The following is a 19,273-nucleotide window of genomic DNA, read 5'->3' as shown; positions in this document are numbered from 1 at the left end:
TGCCAAAGGTGGAAAGGGGCTTGTGGATTGTGGCCCTTTGAGAACTGAGCCTGTGGGCTATGAGATATGCTAACATTGATCCTCCACCCTCTTGGACCTTTGAACCAGATATTCGTTCCTAGTTTATAATCTCCAATGGACCCCCATCCCGTCATCTACCCTTTCTTGATTGAATAAAACATTTGCACTTCAATCATCTTGCCATTTCTTAGCTAGTTAAACACTTAAATAGAACCATCAAACTGTACAAATTTCAGACTTGAGCACATCTCTGTGGAATGTAACACCTATAGTGTGGAGACAATTTTCAGGAACAAAAATTCTTGATCATGAGTTTATGACGCATGATTTTATTTATGTCAAACTAAGATAATGGAAAGGGCCCACAAGCCAGATCATGACTCTGTTAAGGACGCACCATCTAGAAAACACTTGAAAGACAGTCAATAGTTTCTCAATCCAATAATACCGTGTGTCAACTGGTAACAGAAATTCATCTGTTGCAGCTTGACTAGTCCGGAAACCAAAAAAAAAAAAAAATGGCTGTAACTACTACTACTACAACAACAGCAGCTTATTCACTCATATGTTCAGCAACACTTACACCCCCACGAACACCAAAACTGAACAACACCACTACAACCTTATTCTCCTCAAATAAATCTCTTATCCTCTTTCCTCAACTTAACACTCTCAAAAGAACCAACAAATTCCACTTCTCAATTACCACTAAGCCCTTCAACAAACCTTTTATTACATTCCCATGTCTGGACTCATTCTTCATTCTATGTACTTCTTTAGCTTTGTCCATGTCTTTGTTTCTTATAGACATTGATGCTGCTTCTGCTTTTGCTGTCACTCCAGCTAGAAAGTTGCAGTCTGATGAACTAGCTACTGTTCAGCTTTTTCAGCAGAATACTCCTTCTGTTGTTTATATTACTAACCTTGCTGTCAGGTATGGTTTGGGAGTTTGGGGTGTTGTTTAAGTTTTAATGTTTGTTGGGTTTTTGTGTGATTTGATTATTTGTTTGTTGGTTTGTTGGTTTAGGCAGGATGCATTTACTTTGGATGTATTGGAAGTGCCTCAAGGGTCTGGTTCAGGATTTGTTTGGGATAAAGATGGTCATGTTGTTACTAATTATCATGTTATTCGTAATGCGTCTGATCTCAGGTTAGATTTTGTTTGGTCTTCTTTTTTTGGCTGTTATTTGTGTATTTGTGAATTTGAAGTTGTAGTATTAAGTTGAAGATTTAGCAATATTTAGAGTGAAAAAAATCATCGTAAGACACTCGTTTTGGATTGAATGGGGTGGTAGCCAAACAAGCGTCCTGGATAGTTGTCGAGAATGGAGAATTGGGGATGAATGACGGAGAGGTGACAGTAGTGTGCAGAAAATGGATAGAACGAGTACAGCAGAAATAGATATTTTAGGCGCAATAGAAAGGCCGCGCTGGCGGTTAGGCTGTTATGCTTGTTCTCTTTCACCGGGTCCATGTCGGAGACAACAGGGCAGACGTTACACCATTCGTGCAGGTTGATACTTATGCGAGTGCGTTAGCGGGCTTCTGTTTTTCAGCTGGCTGCTCCGCTATACTAGTCTCCGCGCGCTTCCTAGCGCAGACTCTATCATGATCAACGAAATCTAAGGATCTAAAATCCCGAATGTAATGGCGTAGAGTCCCCTCCAAAATGCGTTTTTTTAAAGGCATGGTGGAATTTCACTCCCCTCAATCAATCAAATTCACTCCATCTTACTAGCTGATGGTCTCTTCGATCTTATCTTTGATTGCTTTTTATGAAGTTGCACTGGGAGCTAGATTTCCCTTTGCAAGGTTGGAGTTGGGTAACATAAATGAATTTAAGATATTTGCACCCTGTCGAAGTAAGGAACCGGCGGACGGGTGAGTAACGCGAAAGTGATAAATGTTAAAGCGGAATCTCAGATTCCTAGATAACATAGGCACACAGTAAAAACGCTCTTTCAGCAACCCTCTCCTTGAGATATGGTTTGAGCCCTGGTGCGGAACTCATTAACCCAGTTTTGAGCAATCTGGACAAAGGGGTGACGAAGAATAGGTCAATAACAAGTACATTAGCAAGAAATAAGATACCCATTTGGAATAAGGACAAATATACCCTTAATCTCCCCTCCTCTGTATTGACACTGATACGAAATTTTTAGATATCCATCTCATACTATGATGTCAATATTTCTAATATCTTGAGTGTTTATCTAGTAATCAAAACCTCATTTTGAAGCTAAAGTTTAATGTCGATATATACAGGGTTACTCTTGCTGATCAATCAACTTTTGAAGCTAGAGTTGTTGGATTTGACCAAGATAAGGATGTTGCTGTGCTACGCATTGATGCGCCAGCAGATAAATTGAGACCATTACCCGTTGGTGTTTCTGCAGACTTACTTGTGGGTCAGAAAGTATATGCCATTGGAAATCCTGTAAGTGTGAATTCCATAAGACAAATGCTATGGGAAATTGCTTAGTTTGAATTCTTTGACTGGACTAGCATATTTGTCCTCGTAATGTATAAGCTATCAACAGATGTAGGGTTTATCCATTCTCACATAGCTTCCGTGAACATCATTCTTCCGAATCTGATATTCCTTTTCACCCTTTCTTTGTGTGAGTGTAAGAGCCAACTACGCATTATGCTAGGGAAAGATCCATTGGTGTGTAAAAGTACAATCTACATGGCCTAAGCCATCCTAATTGGGTTGCCACTTAGCTTTAGGCTGATGACGAGAATAGTGGTCCACTCAGCTATTGTTTATCAAAACCTGTCTTCTCACATATGGTATGCTCATGAAAGTTCCTATAAGTTTTGACAGTTCTTGTGATGCTGCTTCTCATTTTCATAATATATGGTGTAATGCTCTATTATTCCAAAAATGTTCAAATACATATATCCGTAAATGAAATCTTCAAATCTTGTGGTAATTGTTATCTGTAAAAGGCTGCATGTATGTGTTGCAATTTATTTATTTATGTTTGTTGTTTGGGTGTGTGCGGGTTGGGTGCTGAAGGGGGTTGGATTACCATCTATGTGGTCGAAGACATCCTAACAATGTTGCTATTATGCCATTTGGAAAAAAAAAACCAAAAAAAGGTAAACTTTTATGATGACGAAGAAGAAGGGAGGGCAGAAAGGGCTAACATTAGACTCATAAAATTTTATGATAACAGATAACCCACAAAACCGAAAACCAAATCTTATAACTCATCCAAAAGAAGATTCCCACTATCTAAAGACTTTAGTGGATGCCATCTCAGTTACTTCTCTATGCCCTCATTTCTTGTTCATGTTTAAGATGTTGTCTCTTTTACTTTGCTGCTTTTGTCTCCAAACGGCCTTGGTTGGAGTGAAATTTTTTACCAAACTTTAGGTGGATGATAAGAAAAATGTTCCCCTTAGCCATCTTATTGTGATACCTCGTCTGATGTTTTATACCTACACCTACCTGTGAGTGAGTGGTGGGATTGGTTGGTGTGGGGGAGCTGAACTAAGTCCCAAAACTTTTTACATTTCCTGTAATGCATGATAGAGCTTTATTTCTTGGGAATGGTTATATGAACTCCACCTTATAGTAGCTTCAAAGTTACTCCACTCTTAAAAGTGGACTTACAAGATGAATTGAGGGCTAATGTTTTGTGGAGATATACATCACATGATGTAGAACACCCCCACAAAAAATCAGCTGAATTAAATATGTTTAACCTAGTCAAAAGTTGTTATGAAATTAAAGAAATCTTGGTCTTTGGATAATTTCATAACATTCTAAACTATTTTTGATGATGTTGTACATCTTCAAATGAACTGACTTTTTGTGAGGATGATCTCCATTGTGTGGAGAACATCTCCACCAAAAATCAGCTTCTAATTCATTGTATTTAGTGGTGGAGTAACTTTGAAGTCACTTTAAATGGAGTTCATATAATCATCCCCTTATTTCTTTTATTCTTTTTTTGTTTGGATCGCTAATAATCATTCATATAAAAAATCAAAAGTTTACAAAGATTGGTTCTCATAGCAAAACACTACAATCTACCATGAGGGAGATATGGAGCTACTATTTCAGAATTTTCAGTATTTTCAATTTGGTTGGATTTTCTTTTAATAAACATGAACATACAAGTCAAATTTATCGAGGTTAATTGTCAAAGTATCACTATGATAGTCATATATTAGTGCTGAAGGGTCAGGGTAACGTATTATTAGTGTTTCACTGTTTTTCTTTTGAACTTTAATATCTTCTGCAGTTGTTTCATACTTGTTTACTGAATAGATACGCACTCCATACTTGTTTATTGAATGGCTGTACACACTTAAAGACCAGTCATAAATACAGTGGTTACTAACTTTATCTGCATAACTGACAATATGATTATTTTCCTTCTTTCCATGTATATATTTGCAGTTTGGTCTTGACCATACGCTTACAACCGGCGTAATCAGGTAAGAGAATCATTGCGGTGTATCTTCTTTTACAAGTACAGATTAGCTGTTTTGGAGAATTTCTGAAACCATAATTTTGAAGAATTATATTTTGAAGATACATGTCTCCTCCTTTTGTCTGCTTCTCTTATTTAACCAAGTGGTCCAGTATGATTCACTATCCGCTACTCATAAGGATCTTTTCCTAAAATCCTAACCCAAAATCTTGAATGTTTCCCAAAAATATCAGCATAAATAAATTTTTTTTAGAGTGCCTTATACTTCCCATGTTTTGAGTTAGTCCGGAAAGATTGTGAATCGGTGACCACTTGGTTGTGAATTCGTTTCACTTGTCTTTTGTTTCTCCCTTTTTTTTTTCTATATATATTTTCAAAGAAAGTATATTATTCTTATGCTTACTAAGGTAGAATTAAGGACCTGGTATGCTGATACTAAAACTCAACTTCATGCTTACCAATATGCCACTTCTTTTGCTATCTCTTATTTGTATTATTCTTATTTATTCTTGTCCTCCCGAGCTTAAACTGGATTCAAAACCATTAGAGATGATATTTGCTAATTTCTCCCCAATTGCTTTGGTATTCTATTCCCTTTAGTCTTATGTGGCTCCCAATAGATGCGGAACCATTAGATGCTCTAGTAGGTATTTGTATCAAGTTTATCTGGTCACACTTGTCTTACTGATACTCAACTCGGAGAATGCATGTCCTTTTTCATAGTTTGAAATTATTTGAATAACATGTCTGGTCACTATTAAAGCTTCTTTTATTTCTTTGTAGTGGACTCCGAAGAGAAATTAGTTCAGCTGCCACCGGCCGTCCAATTCAGGATGTTATACAGACTGATGCAGCCATAAATCCTGGTAATAGTGGGGGCCCTCTCCTTGATAGCTCGGGAAACTTGATTGGTATAAATACAGCTATATACTCTCCATCGGGTGCATCGTCTGGCGTTGGATTTTCAATTCCGGTTGATACTGTAAGTTTTTACTTCTCTCTGACGTTATATTTTAGAGTTAAAAGGCTATGAAGGAGAAGTCTTTAGTTGGATTTTTAATTGCGGGAAATAATGAAATTACCTTCGAAGAAGAAGTAAGGGAAAGGTACTCCATAATGTACAGATGCATCTTCCAGTCTCATGGTTATATCGAATACCAAGGATCTGTAATTAATCATGAAAAAATTATCAATAAAACAACTGATTCTAGTCCCATCTTTTTTACAATGATCTATCTCAATTCGGTATGTGGATTTAGCTTGAGAATGAAAATCTCCACTTTCTTTATTTGAGAATTGTTTTGCATGTGTTTCATTCAATGTCTATCCAGGTAGGTGGCATTGTTGACCAGTTGGTAAAGTTTGGGAAAGTTACAAGGCCTATTTTAGGTATCAAATTTGCACCTGATCAGTCTGTGGAGCAACTTGGGGTTAGTGGAGTGCTTGTCCTAGATGCTCCTGCAAATGGTCCTGCTGGGAAAGCAGTATGTTATCTCCTTATCATGATTACATATTTTACTTTTTGCATGATTTACAAAGTAATTGAGCTTTAATTATTGGCAAAATTTCCTAAAAATGCAACGTAGTTTGCTGTTTTTTACAATTAAGGCAACGGACTTTGAATTTATATTAAAAATGAACGAAATTTTGATTTCTTTACAATTGATGCAACCTGTTTGATTTCTGTCAAATCAAGTGCAAAATTGAAGTAACAATTAGTTGGGTGATGTGTGCGTCCCCTTGGTTCAACTAAGCATGTGAGTACAAAGTCATTATTGCCCATAAACAATCACGTGATGTTAAACGGTAACGTCAATTTTGCACTTGATTTGACGGAAATCAAACAGGTTGTATCAATTGTAAAAAAATTGAAAGTTCAGTCATTTTTAGAATAAATTCAAAGTACGTTGCATTAAATGTAAAAAACAGCAGAGTAAGTTGCATTTTTAGGTAATTTTGCCTTAATTATTCTAGTTAATTATGCATTTAGAACTGTCCCGAGTTTGTCCATTCTACATTATTAATTACGTTAGCTCATCTCTACAGGGTCTGCAACCAACCAAACGAGATGGCTATGGCAGACTAATTCTGGGTGACATTATAACATCTGTGAATGGAAAGAAGGTCACTAATGGTAGTGACCTGTACAGAATTCTTGATCAATGTAAAGTTGGTGAGCAGGTATGACATTGTTTCCTTTAACTAGTTCCTTTATACAAGTAAAAACCTAGATATATTATTGTGATCAATATGCTTATTTACAACATTCAGTTCTTCAAAGTGTACGCAATAGTTGAGGCTGATTTTGTTCCCTTCTAAAAAAAAATAAAATAAAATAAAAAATAAAAAAATAAAAATTAGGGCATTTTCATCTCAAAAAAATCTTCATGATGTTTCTACGAGGGTGATACCTTAGTTCGTGTAATTGAGTTGTGCTTTCGCTAATCATTATTTTGTGAAAATCAGGTAATGGTGGAAGTCTTGCGTGGTGATCAGAAAGAGAAAATCCCTGTGGTACTGGAACCAAAGGCTGATGAGACATAATGTTTGTTATTAAAGAGATTCAGCGGCAATGACAGGGTGTTTTCCTCCCAAAGCATCATGACATATGTATAGATAGGGGAAGTGGTATACTGCATAGTGATTGTGATGATTAGAAGCTTGTTGTATATAATTCAACTTTCTGATCATTGTTGTAATCTAAGCTTATATCCAAATTGTTATATGAGAAGCAACTGCTGGTTTGCCTTCGAAGAGAACAGTGCATTTCTAGCTTGAGCTCTTAATCTCCGTATGTTATATGCGTGCAACTGTGCATGCACACCCGTGACAATTTGGGGATGATCTTATTGACGTTGGTTAAATGGTTTAGTTCATTTTGCTAGGAGTACGAAGATATTGGAGTCGTACAAAACCGCCTAGTATTGAATGAGAAAATTGTCTCTATTGACCCATTTAACTAGAAATGTGTCTTATCCATTGTCACCAAATACGGGTTTAAAACGCGTTTAAAACCCGAGATATTGCCAAGGCGTCTGGTTCCCATTTAAAAACCCGGGTTTTCAACAAAATCGTTTTTAACGCTTTTAAACCCGCTTTTAAATTTAAACCCGTTTTAAACGTTTAAAACCGAGATTTTGAAAATCTCCCGTTTAAAACTTTTTTTTTTTTTTTTTTTTTTTAAAAAAAATGCTTTTTGGAGTTTACCTTTTTGAAGAGTGGGCGTTAGATTGACTTATTGAGACCATTCTATTTTGCTTTAGACTATTAATAATTAATTAAAAATTTTAAAATTATTAACTTATTTGTAGTTTAATTATGCCATTATGGTTGGTAATTAGTAGTATCTTATTTTGAATAGTGTTTTGGCAATGAATCTAAAACTTCTAGTATTTGGATGAGTAATGATAATTTGATACTTTCATGTATTTGAATTTTCTTTCTTTCATTTGTATTATTATTATTTTTTTATTTATGTGTCTATTTTTTTTTCCACCACTTTTATAGAAAATCAAACTCCTTATCTATTATATTATTTATCATCGGTTTTACCGTTTCTTTTAATTATCGTTTTAAACCCGTTTTACCGTTTTAAACCCGTTTTTATGCCCCCAGAAAAAAACACCTAACTAAGTTTTTTTCAAGTATACCGTTTTAAACCCGTACCGTACTTGGTGACAATGGTCTTATCCTCTTGACTTGGGCTTATGGTGTATAAGGAAAGCTTCTTTAGGAAGTAGTTTATAGAACTTCCGGTTTTTTGTTTGAACAGCAACTTTTCGAAAATGTGCGCTTTTTTAAAAGAGTCCTGTATTGGGCGCCACCAGAATTGGATCGGGCAGCCTCTAGCCCAAGCCCAAATCGCGAAGCCCAACAAAAAGCCCAATACACCCCCCACTTAAATCATAAAACCGGAAAAATCTATTCTAACGGGTTATCTCTCTTGTGCACTCGCCAAAAAACCTTTCGAACCCTAACGAAAAAAACTCAAAAACAATCCAATCTTATTGAAGCAATCCAATCCAATTCTCGCCCAATCCAATTAGAATCGGCTTAACTACAATTGTAATTGAGAATCGCCCAATCAAATTGAGAATCGCCCAGTCCAATTCTCGCCCATTCCAATTGAGAATCGCCCAATCTAATTATAAGTTTTCTTCTATTGTCTCTTTTCATCTGTTGTTTAAGTTAGGTTTTGTTTTGATCTGTATTGTTTATATGTTTTATATTGCAAATGCTTATATGATTAATGATTTAGAACGAATGTTAATGTTTGATACCTTGGTTCAGTTATATAATTCAGTTTGCCCATTCCGTAGAGTGTTGATCTGTGTTGTTTATATGTTGTCGGTAACCTTGGATCAGTTGATTTAGAACAAATTTTTTTGTATGTTGTCGATAACCTTGGTTCTAACATATAATAAAACAAGTATTGTGTTAATACGAGATTGTTTTTGTCGAGAAATGAGGAGGTGGTTGGTGGAGGGACGGGTTCGGAGGGTGATAATGGTGTTGTGAGGACTAGGAGGAAGTTGCAAGTTGTTTTTACGCCTCATTTGCCGGAATCATCTTGTGAGTATGTGGTTTTGAGAGAAGGGTTGTTTGGGCTGACCCCGTTGTGATTGTTTCCACGAGACAAGATTGAAATGGGGGACTTGGGTTTGGACATTTGTTTGTATATGAAAGATGATAGTCATGATTGGTGAGTTGTATTTTCACATGTATTTTTTTACGGAACATGGTGTAAATTAGTATTTTCTTATTAGTTAGGAACTAGAATTTTGTTTATCACTCATATGCGAAAATTATTTCAATGGAAGAACGTGTTTACGATGATCTGAAATTTCAATTTATTGTTTTATGAAGTATATATTCCAATAAAAAAAAAAACTTTTATAAGCTTAACATTGTACTTTGTTTTCAGTGCAGTAGTGTTATAAATGCCACTAATTCTTTAGATCCAGAAAATAGCATACATTTTTAGAAAAAGAAAGGGAAAGAAGGAAAAGTTCGTAATTGTGAATAATATAGATTGGAATTACAGAATATTCATATTGGCACTCAAACTTATGATTAGAATTACTTTGTGATGAGAGTTCATGTAATGTAGAAGTAAGAGTGAGAGTTAAGTTATGCACCCTTTTTCTATGCAACTTTCGGCCGTAGAAGTTTACAACTTGATTGTCCTGTACATATGTAAGTATAAAATTCTTGTCAGTTTTTCGCTTGAGAGCTAAATGAGGACTTCTGCTGTTTGTTTGCTTGTTTGGTGTGGTATGACTTTTTAGCACTTATTATTCCTTCAAAGAAGTTTGGAACTCAAACATTTGGTTTTGGTTTTCCAAGACAAAAATGTACTGATTGTATGATAAGAGCCCAAAACTGTAGTTTTAACCCCTTAATAATCATACTGTTAGACCAATTATGTGAATAATAAGTAAGAGTTAATACTGATTACGTGTTTTTATGCATTTCAGGCTTCAAAGTCCATTATGTGCGAAAAATGTGCCACTTTAGCGAGATAAAGGAGCAAAAGTCAGCAGAACTTCCGAATGCCATATCTTTGGACTCAGACCTCGGAATTGGGCCTACCTTATGTCAAAACGACCGGCTTGAAAAGAGCTTTGCAATGGTCCAAGACTTGACCCAATCAAAGGAGTAGAAGTGAACGAAAAGTCTGTTGAAGCCGAATCTAGCTGAAGAGGCCTTTTTGGACTGAAAGAATTGGGTTTTGGGCCTGATTCTCTGGCCCAAAACATGGCTCCAAGCCCATGCACGATTTTTGGATCTGGATGTATAAAAACAAAAGCTTAGCTCTTTGTTAATGGTAGATTTTTAGTAGAGAATTAGGGTACATAGCTTAGAATAGAAAGTAGCCATTAGAATAGCTTCTAGATCTAGATTTGATTGTTTTAATTAAGTTTAATTTCAAATCCAATTCTTGTTTAGATTAAACTATTAGAATCATTACTCTTAATTAGTTTGATTAATAAAATAGCTAGTTGTTAAATTTAGATTCTTGTCATTTACATTTGTGTTAGATCTGATTTCATTTATTGCTTGTCATTCAATTCTTAGTTAGTAATTAGATTTTAATTATTGTTTAAATTAGATTAGTAAATTTCAATTCTTTATATCATGTTTAGTTTAGATTCAATGGGAAATGTTAGTTTGATGAATCAAGGCTAAAACCTCCATTAAAGGGGTTGATGAAGCCTTGATGAAAACTTAGTGGTTAGTATAGAAGTGGTTGTAGAATCTATTCCACTCTAGAAGGTCGAGGTTTTTAAGCCATGAGAATGGGTGGACGACCTCACATGCTAGTTAGTATCCGGTAGGAATGCCATGAACACTAGGGATTAGAACTCGAAATTCTCTACCGTAAGAACGTGAGAATTGAGATACAACATTCTACGCTTGGTTGTTAAGTTGGATTCGAGGTGGATTCAATTCCCTCTAATTTCTTTATCTAGATTCAAACAATCGTATTTCCGTAGCTTTAGATTTAACTTTAGTTTATATTTATTCTTGTTATTTATTATATTATTATATCTTGTTATTTAAATTAACGCGCGTCTTGTTAGCATAACATTTAAGTAAAGCTCTCATTAGACTTAAGACTGATTTCTTAGACTTAGAAAACAATCCATGCTAGGGAACTAGGAGTGGAACGAACTTCCTACTCCACTTAGTGCAATTCGCATCGAGAGTAGAAGCTTTGATAATCGAGATTAAAACATTAGTTTTAGTTTACTTACGGATTGAATTCATCGTTCATTTCGTAGGTAAACTATTCATTTTACATTTATCATTGTACCATTGGAAGGATGTGGTTTCAGATTTGCAGCTGTGAAATTTATGCTTTCAATATGACATTTCACTTCTCGTTGAAGAAGGTTAACATTTTTTTTTTCATTTCATTCTTATCTTGCGCATACTTGAGAAACATTTTCTTATGCTGAAGTCATTATTCACTACAAGAGATGGGGGCTTTTGCTATGAAATTATTTGCAACGCTTAGAAAGTGTAGTTGATACCATACATTAGCAACGCTTTTAAGTGTAGCTAACCTTTTATAGGGTTCAAATAAAATTGGTAGTATCTGCAACGCTTTTAAGCGTAGCTAAATATATTTCATATTTTTAAGTACAATGGAAATGGTAGAAAATGGTTTTAATTCCTTTTTTATAGTATCATCGACACTTTGGAGCGTAGTAAATAGTCAAAATTTGTTTGCTACGCTCAAATGCGTAGCCAATACTCACCTAAAATAGCTTTGCCCACGCTTCATTATTTGGTTGCAAATGACAAAGCTTTGGCCACGCTTTATTATTCGTTGTAAATGTTGAATAACTGAACATCATTTATGGGCCACTTCATTTTTTTTAATGAGATATGGGCCACTTTGCTTGCATTATAAAAGCCTGAAAACTTTTGTGCTCCAGTCTCCACTGCTCGATACTACCTCTTGTGCCACTCCTTTTTTTGGCAGCAATATCCAAAAAGAAAACCAACAAGTTGAAAAAAGAAAGAACCCCTTAGTAAAAATAACATCTCTTTCTCTTTTTAAGAAAACATTCGTTCTATCTCGCCCTCGTACAATTTCATCACCATCATCAAGTTGACACACTCTTTTCTTAAGGTACCTTTTTCTCTTATCAAATCTCTTGTATTCTAATTGGGAAAAAGAGAGAATAGACTAACTTTGATGTTTTGGTTTCATAGTTGATCGAGGGATGCTCAGGAAATCATTCACCTCCCCTGTCTGATTTTGATCTTAGAATCTGCTGCTACCCTTTGATGTGTCTCCTGTGTAAGTACATTACTTTTCATTACATTAGCCGATATTTGATCAATAGAAATGTTTAATTTGTAGTCAAATTAACTTTTTTAAATCTTTTTTTTTTGTAGAAGCTGTCTCATTATTGAATATGGATAAGAGTTGGATTCAATTGGCAGATAGGTTTGGCACTCAGTATACAAATAGTATTAATGAATTTATTACCGTTGCTAGTGTTCACAAAGACAAGGCGGATAGAATTTTATGTCCGTGCCGGATTTGCAAAAATAGATATTACAAGCTGGTCAGTGACGTGAAATATGATTTGGAAGAGCATGGCATGGACAAGAGTTACACTCGTTGGGTATATCATGGTGAAGAATTGGAGGTGATGAGTGAAGATGATGAAGATGAGGATGGTTTTGGTGATAAAAGTGGTCATTTCGATGGTATGCAGGAACTTCTTGAGGATTTAAGAGCACCAACTTGCGTGGATAACCATATTCCAGATATACAGCATGGAGAAGTTGGAGATAATTATACTGGTAGTACAAATGCAGACCCTTCTACTAGCCATCATGATATGAGTGAAGAAATCTAGATTCTTTTGATAGACTCTTGAATGATGCACGACAACCTTTGTATCCAGGGTGTGAGAAATTTTCCAAATTAGATTTCCTTGTCAAGTTGCTTCATTCAAAGATAATATATCGTTGGAGTAACAAATCATTTGATACGGTACTTCAATTGATAAAAGCGGCATTTCCTGCAGGCGAGACACTCCTAGGGTCCCATCATGAGGCTAAGCAGTTAATGCGGGGGTTAGGGCTTGGTTATATTCCAATACACGCATGCATACATGATTGCGTGCTGTTTTGGAAAAAACACGAGGATCTTGAGAGTTGCCCAGAATGTAATTCACCGAGGTATAAGATTAATGAAGGTAAGAATAAGAGAATACCACAACAAGTTTTGCGGTATTTTCCACTTACACTGAGGCTTCAAAGGTTGTTTAGGTCAAGGAAGACGGCTGTAGATATGAGATGGCATAAAGAGAAACAGGTTGAGGAGGAAAATGTACTTAGACACCCAGCAGATTCTAAAGCATGGAAAGAGTTTGACAATAAGTATGAGTGGTTTGCTAGTGATCCTCGCAATGTTCGCCTTGGTCTTGCAAGTGACGGGTTCAACCCTTTTGGTGACATGACCAATCAGTATATCATGTGGCCAGTAATGGTCATGCCGTATAATTTGCCACCTTAGAAATCTATGAAAGAGCCTTTCATCTTCATGTCTTTACTTATTCCTAGTCGTAAATCACCAGGAAATGATATTGATGTGTGTTTGCAGCCATTGATAGATGAATTGAAGGATTTGTGGGTAAATGGGGGTGGAGACATACGATGTCGTGTCAAAGAAGACATTCCAAATGCATGTTGCACTATTGTGGACTATAAATGATTTTCCTGCATATGGTAACTTATCTGGGTGGAGCACCAAAGGCAAGTTGGCATGTCCAAATTGCAATAATGATACTTATTCTATGTATTTGAAGAATGGTCAAAAGTTATGTTATATGGCCAATCGTCGCTTTTTGCCGCCATGACATCGTTGGCAAACCCGAGGAAAGGAGTTGTTTAATGGAAAGGTTGAGAATAGGCCACGACCAAAGGAGTTGTCAGGTGATAAAGTGATATTGCAGCTTAATCTTGTTGAAGAACAAAAATTTGGGAAGGGACTGAACAACAAGAAGAGAAAGCGGACAGAGATTGAGTTGAATTGGACAAAGAAGAGCGTATTTTTTGAGTTGCCATATTGGGAAACTCTTGAATTGCGCCACAATCTAGATGTTATGCATATTGAAAATGTTATGCATATTGAAAAGAATATTTGTGACAACGTGTTGGGCACACTAATAAGCTTAGAGGGTAAAACAAAAGATTCAGTAAAAGCTCGATTGGATTTGGCTGCAATGGGCATAAGGGAAGAGTTGCATGTAATTTCGAAAGGTAATAAATTTGTTGTACCACCTGCATGCTACACTATGTCGTCTGCAGAGAGAATTGCATTCTGTGAGTGGTTGAAATCAGTGAAGTTTCCAGATGGTTTTGCCTCAAACATCTCTCGTTGTGTAAATGCTAAAGATGGTAAAATATTAGGAATGAAGAGTCACGATTGTCATGTACTTCTACAACGACTTCTTCCTGTTGGAGTACGTGGTTGCTTGTCTAATGATGGAGTACGTGGTTCCTGTTGGGTACCTTCTTCAAGGAGTTGTGTTGCAAGACGTTGAGATTGGAAATTCTTGAGAAGATGGAAAAAGACATTGCCTTGATTATATGTAAGCTCGAACATATTTTCCCGCCGGCATTCTTTGATGTAATGGTTCACTTGGCTATTCACTTGCCCTATGAAGCAATATATGGTGGACCTGTGCAATATCGATGGATGTATCCCATTGAAAGGTATATGTTTAATATAAAATGTAACTTGTGTTTAAAACTATAGTATCATGTTGTATTAAGTATTCAATAATTGTGAATTTTTTCGCAGATTTCTTCACACGCTAAAGCAATATGTACGTAATAAGGCACACCCAGAAGGTTCAATTGCAGAAGCATATGTTGACACTGAATGTCTCACTTTCTGCTCTATGTACTTGCAAGGAATTGAAACTAGGTTCAATCATGAAGAAAGGAATTTTGATGGTGGTAATGGTAAACAACAGATAAGGTTGTCTGTTTTCAAACAAAATGTGCGACCATTGGGGGCTTTTAGGTATATAATGATGGACTCAAAAGAGCTCGCTAAGGCTAGGTACTACGTGTTGAATAATACAGATGAAGTATTGCAATATCTTGAGTAAGTTGAATAATTATTTAGATCGACACTATATATGTGTTAGTAAGTGATGCAAATACATATGATTAATCATAATTATTTCCTTTCACTATATGCAGACAACACAAGACAGAGCTTAACATGCAAAGTCCACATAATCTAGAAGAGAGGCAAGAAACACTTTTTCCTGAATGGTTTAAGCGTCGGGTTAGTGTTCATTTAGGGTCTTTTTGATATCGTACTTAAGTACTTGCCCATTGTGATACTATTAATTAGTCTACATTTTATTGGTAGATGCAAATATTGCGGTCTGAGAAATCTCCTGAAGCAACTAATGAGTTGTACTCATTAGCATGCGGGCCAGATAATCGTGTCAATCGGTATAGCAGATGCATTGTTAATGGAATAAGATTTCACACTAGGGATAAAGAAGTAAACCTACGCACTCAAAATAGTGGTGTGGTTGTGGAAGGGTGCCACGAATCAAAAGAGATCGACTTTTATGGTATCTTAACAGATGTCGTAGTGTTGGACTACTTATTTGGTTATCGAGTTTTTCTTTTCCAGTGTGATTGGTGGGATGTTGGTAATAGAAAAACAGGAATACGCACAGACCGCTATGTGACTAGTGTTAATGTTTCACGGACTTGGTATAAAGATGATCGATTTGTGCTAGCGACTCAAGGAGCTCAAGTCTTTTACGTGAGTGATACTAAACTGCAGTGTAGTTGGCAAGTTGTCCAGAAGTTAAAGCCTAGGAATGTGTATGACGTTTTAGAACGAGTGGATGAGATTGGAGTAGAGCATGGTGGCGAGGCATATCAAGAAGAAGAGCAACTTAATGAAAGTAACAATGAAATCGAAGCAGAAGAAGTTGCACCTACACAACTGAATAGAGAGGATTTGAACCCTAGTGAAGTTGACACGGCTATGGTAAGGACCATTATAGAGAGAAACTCATCGATGGATGATGATTTTATTGTTGATGATGGTGATACTGATGAAGAAGACAATACATTGGTTGAATATTGTAGTTATGAAGAAGAGGGCGTAATGTCTACTGATGATGATTCTGACTTAGATTAAATGTCAAGTAAGTTCACTTTTGTCATGTCTTCTTAATATATTGGTCTACTTGGTATTCCTATATATATATATAGCATTTACTACCATCATGGTTCCTAATATATATATATATATATATATATTTATCATTGATGAATACCAACTAAGATTACTACCACTACATGTTTATTATATGTGTGAATATTGATTTAGATTATTAAGCTTTAAGGAACACAAAAAATTCAATTAAGCTCAACTTAGCTGGGTGTCTATCCATTTGTGAAAAGAATATCTTTTAAGCCAAATTTCAGGATGCACTTAAGTAGTCACTTTTTTTTTTGCTAAAAGGTAATTGATTAAATTGACATTGAATGTTCATACTTTTGTTAAGATTCAGTGTCAAATTGACACTACTTAAGATTTCTCAAATGACCCATGAACATTTAGTGTTCATACTCCCAGTGGACTATGAACACTGAATGTTCATACTCTTGTTGGACTATGAACATTTAGTGTTCATACTCCTAGTGGACTATGAACAATGAATATTTATACTCTTGTTGGACTATGAACATTTAGTGTTCATACTCCTAGTGGACTATGAACACTGAATGTTCATATTCTTGTTGGACTATGAGCATTCAGTGTTCATAGTTGATGCAGTATAGTTTTCCAATGCGTATGTCAATGAAGTTGGCATATGATGCGTATGTCAATGAACTGGAAAAGCGGGCAACAAAGTCGGAAAGACATGGACGTGGCCATATTTAATTGGAAATGTCAAAATAAGCATAACCCACAGCTTTGTTGTGGGCACCACCCTCTCAGGCCCTAAATCTATCGTTTATGCCTTCAAAATCACGTTTTTGTCGTTTTAGGAAAGTTTTGTTTTTGCTATATCTTTTGATAGGAGAGTCCATTTTTGATTTGGTCAGTTGGGTTAGTTCTATTTTGATTAGTAGTTTCTTAATATGTGGTTATCCCAAAACTTTCCATTTTTGGAAAATTTCGAGTTTTGTGGTAATTAGGGTATTTCACCTATATAAAGGCTGGTAGTCTGTATTAGGGTTTTTAGTTTTGGTTTGAGTTAATAATATTAAGAGTTACTTCCCTTGTTCCCATTGTTTGGTATTCCTTGTGTGTGAATCAACAAACATTGAAACCATTAATCTTTGGTATTTCACAAGAAATCAATAGGCTTTTAATGTAGGTTGTGAAAATCTACAACTTATAAGTTCTTCTTTACATCAATAGTCCTATTGGACTATGAACAATGAATGTTCATACTCTATAGGACTATGAACACTGAATGTTCATACTCTTGTTGGACAACTTATACACTGTCGTATATAAACTTCTTTTGTTATATAGTGTCATGCACAACTTATACATTGTTGTATATAAGCTGCCCACGAACATGTTATATAGTGTCGTACACAACTCATACATTGTCGTATACATTGAGAAGCTTATATAGTGTCAAGACAGCATCACGCTTTTGTTTGAAATAATCGTCGTGATTTACAACGGCAAAGTATATACACTCGAACAAGTTTTGGCGCATGCGAAATCTGGTACGAAAAGCATCATCCTCAAAGATAGAATGGTTGGAGAAGTAATCGGAAATCAATTTATCATGGGCTGCACCTCTTGAACGAATCTTCACCTTACGTCCAGGTTTTGAGCCACCCCAATTTGGTTCTTCTTCAATTTTCTCCAACAAATGCTCAATTATCGCGTGATTTGTTTGAATGAAATGAGCAAGTAGTGTTTGATCTTGATTTGACTCATCCATTAACTAAAACACATAACTTAAAAATTTTAAAGTGTAAACTTGCTGTCCATTAGCCATTACAACTATACATACCATGTACAACTTAAGTACTCGATCAACAATATATTTAACAATAATGGCGCCAATGTGATCGCAGACTTTGATTGTCAGAAATCTTGTTATTTGTAACACACTAATTAACCATTAGTATATAGATGGACGGTCAAGATGTGTTAAACAATCGAAAATAAATTCATAATTAAATTTCGGATCGGATCGTTTTTGACAAAATTGGATCGAATCGGATCAGATTTTGAAAACAAATTCTAATTCGATTTTTGTCGAACATTAGAATTTCAAATATCGGAATGCATATATCATTAACAAATTTGGAAAAATGTCATATCAAATTTAAGAAAAATCAAAATTGGTGGAAAAAGTGACACCCTATCTATTTGTAACCCTTTTGTTCTTCGTGCCATTCACTACTTCCCGCGCTCTTCTTTTAACTTGAGCGGCATATTTTTTCACTAAACATTTTTTTCATTACTTCCCACCGCTTGTTTTCACTTTAGCGCCTATTTTTTCAGTGAAAAAATCAAATTAGAGAGGGAAAGAAAGAACACACACTCACTAATAAAACCGGCACTCTCTTTCCTCTTCAGAGTTCCAACACACACACTCACTTAGTCACTTCCATCTCTCTCCATCTCTCTCTCTCTCTCTCAGTGAAAAAATCTAATTAGAAAAGGGGAAAGAAAGAACACACAACACTCACTAATAAAACTTGCACACACTCACTTCTAACATTATTCCTTTTCACTGGTAAGTGAAATATCTCCTCTCATTTTCATTTAAACACCAATATAAAGCTTTAGATGATTCTAATTTGAGAAAATTTAGACGTTGAACATCTAAAGTCTAAAGCTTTAGATGATTTTAATTGTATTATAATGCAAAATTGTATAATTGTAATTGTATAAGCAGAGTTTTGATGATTCTAATCATATCAAATTGTATAAGTAGAGTTTTGAAAGATGAGGAATAATGTTGGTACTAATTTTGTTCCTACTTTGTACAGTTTAGAATATCCCCTTTGTTTAGTTGTGATTGTTTTACATTTATAAGTATGTAATTTCTGGAAGCATTATTACTGGTTTGTGGTTTTGCTAAGTTGGTTGAGAGTTTACAAGGCATTGAAAAATTTATAGGAATATTATTTTTATTGCTAGTATAAGTTGCTAGTATGGTTTTGCTAAGATACATATCCTGTGATAGTTTATTTAAACATAAATTTTTGGTGAAGTCGATCATGGCACCAGGTGGACGATCTTTGAGAGCTAC

At 35.5% G+C, this 19,273-nt stretch overlaps 1 protein-coding gene and 1 pseudogene across 1 annotated transcript; both read left to right on the top strand.

Annotated features, from left to right (window-relative positions):
- The first annotated feature begins 200 nt into the window (after positions 1-200).
- DEG1 (DegP protease 1) lies at positions 201-7,247 on the top strand. Its single transcript, XM_086559986.1, has 8 exons — positions 201-955; positions 1,049-1,171; positions 2,287-2,458; positions 4,436-4,473; positions 5,253-5,451; positions 5,801-5,953; positions 6,516-6,650; positions 6,936-7,247. Exons 1-8 carry the CDS (start codon positions 540-542, stop codon positions 7,011-7,013), a joined length of 1,314 nt encoding a protein of 437 aa, XP_086416112.1. The 5' UTR covers positions 201-539; the 3' UTR covers positions 7,014-7,247.
- A 5,153-nt stretch (positions 7,248-12,400) lies between these two features.
- Positions 12,401-16,176, top strand: LOC147497528 (uncharacterized; annotated as a pseudogene).
- The last annotated feature ends 3,097 nt before the right edge of the window (positions 16,177-19,273 follow it).

This window comes from Coptis chinensis, chromosome 5 (genome assembly GCF_015680905.1).
Source record: "Coptis chinensis isolate HL-2020 chromosome 5, ASM1568090v1, whole genome shotgun sequence".
Taxonomy (NCBI): Eukaryota; Viridiplantae; Streptophyta; class Magnoliopsida; order Ranunculales; family Ranunculaceae; genus Coptis; species Coptis chinensis.
This window is presented reverse-complemented; position numbering and strand designations above follow the sequence as displayed.

Bases quoted from the DNA above. Each gene is read 5' to 3' on its own strand.
- DEG1 (XM_086559986.1), top strand. From the start codon at position 540: ATGGCTGTAACTACTACTACTACAACAACAGCAGCTTATTCACTCATA. The intron at 1,172-2,286 runs GTTAGATTTTGT...CGATATATACAG, and splicing joins CGTAATGCGTCTGATCTCAG to GGTTACTCTTGCTGATCAAT. The intron at 2,459-4,435 runs GTAAGTGTGAAT...ATATATTTGCAG, and splicing joins TATATGCCATTGGAAATCCT to TTTGGTCTTGACCATACGCT.